This window comes from Cupressus sempervirens, chromosome 1 (genome assembly GCF_028749045.1).
Source record: "Cupressus sempervirens isolate cs-2001-9-10 chromosome 1, ASM2874904v1, whole genome shotgun sequence".
In the NCBI taxonomy this organism is placed as follows: domain Eukaryota; kingdom Viridiplantae; phylum Streptophyta; class Pinopsida; order Cupressales; family Cupressaceae; genus Cupressus; species Cupressus sempervirens.
In genome coordinates this window covers 30,134,301-30,144,580 of record NC_143118.1, presented here as the reverse complement: position 1 = coordinate 30,144,580, position 10,280 = coordinate 30,134,301, and the positions used below count along the sequence as shown (strand labels likewise).

The window sequence follows — 10,280 nt, the reverse complement described above, 5'->3', positions numbered from 1 at the left end:
AAACACACAAAATCTTTGTAACTAAAAAAACACACACAAAATATCACTATAACTTTTGAAGAGCAGCAAATAAGAATAAGGTGGAAACAAACATGTGTAATGGAGATGGAGGTTGATGAGGAGAAAAGGCGGAAGACATGATGATTTATAGCACTAAGACTAGGTAGATAAGATTTCTCTAAGTTTTTCTTGCCGTTCATGATTGTAGGATCACTAAATCAAATCAAGCATGCCTTTTATGATTGTAGAAAGATATGCTAGCAAAATCAAATATACAGCCTCAAATTTTAATTTTTTCTGATTTTGAAATCATTCAATCTACATGGAAAGATTTTATTATTACCTAAATTATTAGTTTCAGTAACCACATAAATGATAGTTGCAGCATCTATTATATTCTATTGATATGAACTTTGATGCATCATATCTCTTATTATATTTTTGTATATTTAAGTTATTAAAAAAATTAAAATACTATTATAATAAATATCTATTATTAAACATTACATTTTATAATAGAAATCATTACATCTTTATAATTAATTTATAAGATACATAAAATAAATAATATAGATAAATTTTATGTTTTTTTAATAATTTGAATTATTTATAAACAATATCGTGTTTCTATGTGTAAACAATAATGAGATTACTTCACTGACACAAGTGCCTCGATATTTAGATGCCATGACTCATGTTGGCGTGCCATTGTAATCTATAGTTGCGTGACTTGAGTGTTCGCATTCACATGGCATTGTTTGTCCATTTTGCAAAAATGATAAATGCAAATAAGAAATGTCAAAGAATCATTTGCTTCTTCCAAAAGGCATTTTAAGTGAAAAAGATCTTTGCTCACCAAACCATTTATGCCTATTTGAGACCATTTGTTAGGTGTGATTTTCAGGCGTGAGTTAATTTCCGATTGCAGGCAATCCCAAAGGGAAATCCTATCAACTAATTAGATCCATATAATCTTCTTTAATACAATTTTAGCCAACATAAAGAAAAAAACCTATAATTCTTTTTAATCAATGAGTGTAATTCTATATAAAATATTCATCATTTATAATTTGAAAAAAAAAAAATGTTTTTCAATTTTAAGATTGAAGTTTTTTTTAAGAACTTTTTTAAATTTAATTTATATTTATTATACAATTATTTATGAATATTCTATTTTTAGCATTTGTTCTTATGTTATTAATCTCCTAATAAATAAATCATGAATTTTTTGTTTTAATTAGTTATTTAAAAAAAGTATGTAGATCAAATTATAATTTCTCATATTTATTCTTTTGTTAAAACATTTATATTTTGTATTTTTTCTTATAAATTTTATATCAACTTTTATCATTGTTGACCAATCATGCCCTTATAGGCCAGATGTGTACAATATGACATAAAATGCCTTAAGCTTGCAAAACTATGCATAAAATGATACCAAATAAACATATAGATATTAACCATGTCCTTTAAATGGCCTTATTACATGCTTTGACTAGGCATTGGGCTTGGTTCTTCCTTGTGCTCTTGGTGCTCCTATACCACAATGTCATAGTAATTGGTGTGTTTGGGAATAAAGTAAAAGAGGGCATGTGAAAGTAAAATATAAATGAAGATATAATAGATCATTTGATTCATTTGGCATATCACATCCCTAGCTTTAAGGAAGAATCACATGAGCTTCAACCCGAGATCATAAAAGCATAGTGAAAAAATGGTGAAACATAGAGTGAAAATAAGCACAATAGATAAGTTTCAATCTAAGAGATTAATTGAATTTTTTATTAAGTATAGGTTTTACTAGGCATAAGTATAGGGGCAAGAAGGTCAAGAAACAAACACAAGAAGACATGTGACACAAGGAAATCAAGTCTAGGTAGTCAAAGAAAATGAATCAGTACTCGTGGTTTAGTTATCAAATTTTTTTATTGGTTTTCAATTTATTGATCTTGAAAACTATAGGCATTGGAGGACCATTGATCTTAATGTTTATTCTTAAAGCATTAACTAATATTAGGGGCGAGAAGATGTAACATTTGAAGGGATTATGATTTTTTTAAAACAATTCTAAACATAACTTTAAGACGAACGCTCTGCAATTTTTTGAATTTTTTTCCCACTTGGCTCCCTGAGCCTAGCTTTGACTTCAATTTTGGCCCTTGGCTTTGATCCAGCCTTTATGCCTAGCTTCGGCTTCAACCCCTAGCTTCGATCTAGCCTCTACGCTTGGATGAATTTTACTGTGCTCGAGGTCTAGATTATCTAGACATTGGGAGGAATATCAAGATTTTTGTTGTTGCTGGTTTTCGAGTATACCCTTTTGTTTGGATGCTTTGTGCCTCTCTCCACTAGTTATAGATAGCTACTCTTGCAGTCGCTCTAGGTCGGCTTCTACTATGCCTTCTGGGGGTAGATCTGCCTCTTATGCCGATGTGGCTGCATTTGAGGTGGGTCTTCATGGTGCTCAAGCTGTTCAAACTGGGCCTTCCCGTCCCTGTGAAGTTTCCCCTATTTGTGTTTCAAACCCTGTACGAGTACTCCTAGACTCTAAAACTGTCGACAATATTTTTGGTATGGTAGATGAGCTCTCTTCTTTTGCTGCTATCTTTAGATTTTGAGGTTTCTGGCCCTCTCTTTCTAATCTTCATGCTTGGATTTCTAAGCATTGGGAGCCTATTTTAGATAGTAAGGTCCACATCTTTCCGGTGGCTAAAGGTTTTTTCATAGTAAAGTTTAGTTCTGTTAAAGATAGGAAGACTATTTTGTGTAATTATAGTTTTTCATGGGAGGACAAATTTCCTCTTATGACCAAACCGTGGCATATGGACTTTGATCCGCTAACTGAATCTTTTAACAAGGTCCCTATCTGGGTCTGAATACTGAATCTCCCGATGCATCTCTAGCATGATTTAGTTTATGAAGCTATTGGGGCTGCCATTGGTGATTTTTTATATGTGGACTCAGACACTTTGGATATCCTTCATTCAAAATATGCTAGGTTTCTTATAGAGATGGATATTTCTAAGGGCCTTCCTGAGAAAGTTTTTTTGGATTCTTCAAGGGGCTCTTGGTCCCTTTTTTTGGATTATGAAGGTATTCCTTTTCGCTGTAGGAGGTGTCATAAGACTGGTCACATTGCTGCTCATTGTGTTGCTGTGAAGACTAAATCTAGGCGTCCTCCTTCCTGGTGGTTAGGGGCCTCTTCTAAACACTATACGGTGGTAAAGTCCAGTGATGCACCTCTAGATTTAGTGGTTGTATCTGAGGATGTTTCCTTTATAGTTTTTCTTTCAGAGCCAGTGATTGAGGAGGTTCCTGCTCCTTCTCCTGCCCCAGTACTGGATGTTCCTCCTGGTCCTGTTGGGGGCTAGGACCCTATTCCTAGCCCTGGCCCTATCCTTTCTACGGGGGGCGAGTTGGCTACGGGCTTTCATAGGATGAATGTTGGTGTTTCGGATCCCCCTGGGCTTCATTGTTTGGTTTCATTTGGGGATTGGATTGCTGAGGTAGCTAAGGTGGAGGATGGTTGGACTGCGGTTAAAAGAAAGAACACTAGACCATCTACTCCTCCTTTAGAAATGAACCTCAGATTGTGCAAGGGTGGCTCGAAATCAAAGGGAAAATCGTGATATATCTGGCTTTACCCCCCTTGCTGGATCATTTCTTTTGGTTGGTGATAGGCTTTTTGTCACCTTGGTTACCCTATGTTTCAGGGGCTGACCAATTCTACTTTTGTTTGTTGTATTTTGTTTCCGAGTTTATTAAATATCTTTAGTCTTGTACAGGGTTTCAGGCACCCTTCAAATTTTTTTTATCTAATCAAAAACTAATATTCGGGGCGACTATCTTTAAAGAACTTGTCAAGTACCCAAGTTAGTTACATATTAGATCCTTGTTTATTTGTATAATTTTTATGTTGTTGAGGTTAGATAGCAGATGTAGAGAAAAATAAAAATTACTATTTACATAATCTAACAAAAGCATCTAAAACTAAGTCTAAAAATTGTGAACTGGGTGTTCTTATTCATCAGTGCTCATTCTTTCTATGTTGAATTACTTGATAAAGGGTGTTATTGGTTACATGCACATGGAAGTGATCTATGAATACAAAGTTATGAATTTTTTGATGTTGAATTTTGTTGAGGATTTGAGAGAAAATGAAAACTAGATAGTAATTCTTTATATTTCTAAACAAACTTTGTGTTGTAGTGGTTTGTTTTACATATAAGAACTGTACCTTTTAAGACTTTCTGGTTGAAAGTTCCTCATCTTACTTTCATTCTTGTTAAAAACATAAGAGAGTTTTTAATTTTTTAGTTTTAATCATTAGAATGTAGTTGTATCTTCTAAAATAAATAGAGAGTTGGTCTAAAAATATCATTACATCTGATTGAATGTTGATTTAGATTACCTAATATTAAAAAGTTAAGTATTATAAATGTGAATTAATACATATATTATTTTATGTTTACTAAAATGTAATTCAAAAAGATTAATTTTAAAGTACTTACAAATAATATTTTACCTTCCCTAAAATTAAATTCAACACCTGGCATAATTGGATACTTGTGGTCTTTAAATTCTTTTATAGTGTTAAAACCAAATTCAAGAATTAATAAAATAATACCACCTCGAAATGGTAAGGTGTTGATTATGGTTTTGATTTTATTAAAATATTCTCCACCTACCTTTAATCTCTCTAGCCACATTCCTATAGTAAACATTCATCATTTAGCCAATGTGTATAACGAAATACCTTTTAAACTTTTCAAATATTCCAATGCTCTTCCCACTAAAGTGGGATAATGCATTACTTTCAATTCCTCAATACATGACATCACTCCCTCCTCCACCTTTGAAAACTCTTCTAATATTTTGAAGTTAATTAGTGTGAAGAAGTGAAGGTTTGGAAATGCACTAGACTTTCCAAATTACTATGGCAGTTTTGTGCATCAGTTGTTCCTGTGCAGCACCAACTTCACTAGGTTGGGCATTCTCCCTACCTCTGTATAATCAAAATAGTGACAATTAGCTAACACCAATTCTCTCAAGTTTTCCAATTCACTCATCCAACTTGGCACCTCATTAAAATTCCATAATGCAAGTCTTTGTAGATGTTTCATTTCAATTATTTTCCGTGGAAGCTATTGACACTCCGTTAATTTTTGAAAACCCATGAAATTTACTAATCCTAGATGACACATTTTCCAAGTGTGAAAAGAGCCCCTCTTCAATCTTCGTCGACTCTCTTTAGAACTGAACTACTAAATATCTATTTCTTGAAGCTGAGTCATATAGGACAAATCCTCTTCTATAGAATCTAAGTGCACCCACAGCCTTGTTCATAACATTTTGAAAGAGACCATCTTTGATGTTCCTTTTGGCATCTAAAAAACACTCTAGCATTCCAAGTGTTGAAGACATCTAAGTTTAGTTATCCATTCTGGTAATTTAGGGTTGGTTTGTTTGTCAGCATAGGAATAGAAAGTTAGAATGGAAAATTAGAATAGGAATGGAAATGTGGAATGGGAATGGAAAATAGCAATCCTATTCTTGTTTGGTTAACTTGGTATTTGATTAGGAATATGTTACTCCCTTGTTTGGTTGTACAAAAATGGAATAGGAATAAGGTGAAGTTTTGTATTTTTAAAAATAGATATAATATTTAAAAAAAAAAAAAAATTGGAAATAAAATTGAAAAAAAAATTAACTAATTTTTTTTAAAAAATTTAAAATCAAATTGGGAATAGGAATGGCCCATTCCAATAACAACTATTGTTTAGAATGAATATATGCTCATTTTAGGAGAAAAATTGGAATATGTTTGCCTATTCCCTATTCCAATTTGGGGTACCAAATAGAGAAAACATTTCCTATTCCTATTCTAGCAAACAAACGGGCCCTTAGAGAAGTTGATAGGCATTGCAAGAAACAAGAGACTTTTCAAAAATCTCACACACTCTGCTACCTCCTTTATATTTGTATCCTTTAAATTAAGGACTTTAAGAAGTATTTATAAAAAAATAGAATCAACAAAATGATGACAACTCAGATAACAAAAGTATTTTATTAATCTCACTGCACACTTAAACAAATTACCTCTATAAATAGAAGATTTCCATCAACAAAAGAAGAGTCTTGATCCCATAAGTGGATGGTGTAGTGTGATAGCACTCAACTAAACTTGTCTTGTGTTTAATGACTTAGTCTATCATGCATGCACAATAGAAGTGTAATAGAAACAACAACTTTGTTGTAAAAAATTGGTTGACTCGAAGATCGTGATTAATTATTCCAAAACCCTCCCTTAATTTCTACCACTAAAGATTGTTAATGTGGGAGAAATTAGTACAATAAGAAATCAAAATAGAATAGGTCTTGGCATTGAGCCTTGTTAGGTTCCCATTTACAACATAAAATTTTGGTTTCCCTAAACATTATCACCCAAACAAGTGGTTTTGGCTTGCCACAATGCTTTCAAAAAACTTTTAGGTTTTTCACATAAATAAGTGGTTTTAACATACCACGAACCCTTCAAAGATTTTAGATTTTTCACCTGAACAAGTGGTTTTGGCTTACCACAAACCCCTCAAAAACTTTAGGTTTTTCACCCAAACAAGTGGTTTTAGCTTACCATAAAACCTTCGAAAAATGCTTTAGGGGTTTTCACCCAAACAAGTAGTTTTGGCTTACCACAAACCCTTCAACAAATTTTTAGGTATTTGCACCTAAATAAGTGGTTTTGGCTTACCACAAACTCTTCAAGTGACTCTTAGGTTTTATAGATGTGAGGCAATTTTAGGAAATGTAGAAGTAGTGAAATTCTAGAAGCAATCAAAAGAGACCTAAAATACTTGAAAGTTTCTTAAGCATTTTTTTTGTGTGTGAACACCTCATTTGAATCCAACAAGTGTCAACCTGTAGAAAAGAGTAGTGAATTACATAGGAAGCAACACAAAGACACAAGTAAATGAAAGAAATGGATATTTGTAGATTGACAGACATTACCATTTTCTATAGAAGTAGCTTCAAACATATGGTCTTGATGTGAGATTGAGTGCAAACGTGCTTCTTCTTTCTTTCTAATAATATTGTATGAATTATTTTTCATCTTACAAAAGTGCTCAAAAGTAAAGGAGGGCTCTATACGAAGCCCTTGGATGGATTTGACTCTAGAGATTGTTGTGGAGGTGAGGCCCTGTCTTTAAGTTTTACCTATATTAATTGTAGCCCTGCCTAAGGTTAAACCCTGTGATTTATGTATAGTGATAGCCCAGGCTATGGCAAGAGGTATTTGTGTTTGATTGCCTTGAGAAATGGGTTGTATCAGAATGGTTCTTGGGTTTGTAGGATCCCAAGGTGGATCAGTATAACTACTGAACTCTACTGTGACATATGAAGGCAATGAAGGAGATTTACATCCTATTGGATACACTACATCTTTTACCTCTCCAAGAGATCCATTAACAAGACCAGCAGTGACCCAAAGGTTTGTTGTAAGCATGACATGTTGAAGTTTACATAATAAAACTTCTCTGGGTAATTGGTCATCATCAATCATTTCATGTGATGTGTATTTATTGCAGTGCATAGTACAATAGGGACATTGAGCTCTTTTAGCATTTTCTTCTTGTGAAGTGAAACTCATTCATTGGTAGCGAAAAAATGTGTTGCATGGACAAACTTAATCTATTCATTTGGAGTGAGGTTCTTGTTTGTGTGAGTTATAAACAAATCCCAATCATATAGCATTGGTTCAGCATTGTGCATATTGTGTAGTGCTCTGCGAAATTGTATTTGAAGCAGATTGTCACCTTCCTGTCTAAATATTGTTTCTAATGTTACCATTGTATTAAAATTGTGTGAGATGCATAGAGCGGTTTATCCATAATTGGTGGAAGTTGGGCCAGGTCACCTACAAGAATCATCGACATGCCACCAAAGAAAAGGTGTTGTTTTTGGGGTAAAGCTTCACGTAGCCTAGAATTAATTTTAAGAAGTAGTTTGGGACCTATGAAGCTCATCTCATCTATTAAAATGTATTGAATATTTTTCATGTCTTCTTGGTATGTTGTTAATGCTTGACCCTAAAGTGATTTCATTTCTCGAATTGGGATTTTGAGGGCTGCATGTATGGTTGATGCATGAATATTAAAAGATGCAATGCCTGTGGGTGAAGAACAAGGAGTGGATTTATTGTATTGGGCATTGAGTTGTATAGTGCATTTCTTATGCAACTAATAAGGTATGATTTACTAGTTCCAGCAGTTCCTTGTATGACCATGTATAAAGGTTCCATGGAGAAATTAGATGCAGAGTGGTTTCTAATGATAGAAAGTGCAATTTGTTGATGTTGTGATAAAGTGGAACTATTGACAAAGACGGAGGTAGAAGAGCCAATAACTGAACCAACATTTTTTTGTCTATGTATAAATTGAATGGTGTGCTCATGCAAATTCAAAGGAATGTTATGGTCTTCCCATGGATGGTTGTTGTCAAAGTCACATTTTCTCAACATGTCAATATCATTTAGGCTAGAACTACTGGCAAGGCCTATTTGGGACAAAAATTCTCACTAATTCAATTGCAATGAATCTTGTATTAGACATGGAATTTCTCTAGATTTTGAATGACCATAATTACATGTTTGGTGTGTATTGCCTTTGAAGCAATTAAGATCAATTTTGGACAGTCACTCATGAATTCAAGTCTCCAAAAGCTATTAGTTGGGACTCTTGATAAACAAAGAGTGGCAGCTGGGTAATTAAGCCTTCTAGCAAAGAGGAATGTTGATAATAGGATTTGTATAGCAAAGGCTAGGGCCATACATTTGCTAGTTAATCTTCTCTCTAAACCCGATGGAAGAACACAAGAGCATGATGTGACAACTATACTTAACCATTCTATTTATGAAAATAATAAAGGGGCAATAGTGATGGCTAGGGAAATTACTCCAATTGTTGAGGTTTTGAAAAATGGTAACATGGAAGCAAGAGAAAATGTGGTCGCAACTCTCTTTAGCTTGTCAATTGTTGATGAGAACAAGATAACAATTGGTGCATCTAGAGTAATACTTTCTTTGGTTGGATTGCTTCATGATGGGAGCCAAAGGGGCAAGAAAGATGTGGCTACAACACTATTTAATTTATCAATCTACCAAGGTAACAAAGCAAGGGCTATGAGGGCTGGAGTTGTGTCTCCTTTAATGCAATTACTCATAGATCCTAGTGCAGGGATGGTTGATGAAGCCTTGGCTATATTGGCTATTCTTGCAAGTCACCAAGAAGGGAAAATAGCCATTGGAAATGAAATGCTAATGCTATTCCAATATTAGTTAATACTATCAAAATTGGTTCACCTTGAAACCTAGAAAATGCAGCAGGTGTCTTACTTGTATTGTGCACAAATAATCCCCAAAATCTGATTGTAATTAGAGACCTTGGAGCTTAGGAACCCTTAACTGATTTGGCTCAGAATGACACAACATGATCCAAGAGAAAATTTTTCTCTTTGTTAGAGCACATGAAAAAACACAAAATCCACATAATGTATCATTTTTGGAAGCCGCTAATAAACTATTTTACATTATCTAAAGAAAACACACAAAATCTCTGTAACTAAAAAAACACACAAAATATCGCTGCAACTTTTGAAGAGCAGCAAATAAAAATAAGAAGGTGGAAACAAACATGTGCAATGAAGATGGAGGTTGATGAGGAGAAAAGGCAGAAGACATGATGATTTATAGCACTAAGACTAGGTAGATAAGATTTTCTTGCCTTTCATGATTGTAGGATCACTAAATCAAATCAAATATGCCTTTTATGATTGTAGAAAGATATGCTCACAAAATCAAATATACAGCCTCAAATTTTTTTTGGATTTTGAAATCATTCAATCTGCGTGGAAAGATTTTATTATTACCTAAATTATTAGTTTCAATAACCACATAAATGATAGTTGCAACATCTATTATATTCTATTGATATGAACTTTGATGCATCATATCTCTTATTATATATTTGTGTATTTAAGTTATTAAAAAAATTTAAATACTATTACAATAAATATCTATTATTAAACATTACATTTTATAATAGAAATCATTACATTTTTATAATTAATTTATAAGATACATAAAATAAATAATATAGAAAAAAATTTATGTTTTTTTAATAATTTGAATTATTTATAAACAATATTGTGTTTCTGCATGTAAACAATAGTGAGATTACTTCACTGACACGAGTGCCTCGATATTTAGATGACATGACTCATAT

General features: G+C 33.2%; 1 protein-coding gene across 1 annotated transcript; it reads left to right on the top strand.

Annotated features, from left to right (window-relative positions):
• Positions 1-3,437: 3,437 nt before the first annotated feature.
• LOC149576016 (uncharacterized) lies at positions 3,438-9,334 on the top strand. Its single transcript, XM_089793737.1, has 2 exons — positions 3,438-3,625; positions 8,770-9,334. The coding sequence occupies exons 1-2, from the start codon at positions 3,438-3,440 to the stop codon at positions 9,332-9,334; spliced, it is 753 nt and encodes a 250-aa protein (XP_089649863.1).
• Positions 9,335-10,280: the final 946 nt, after the last annotated feature.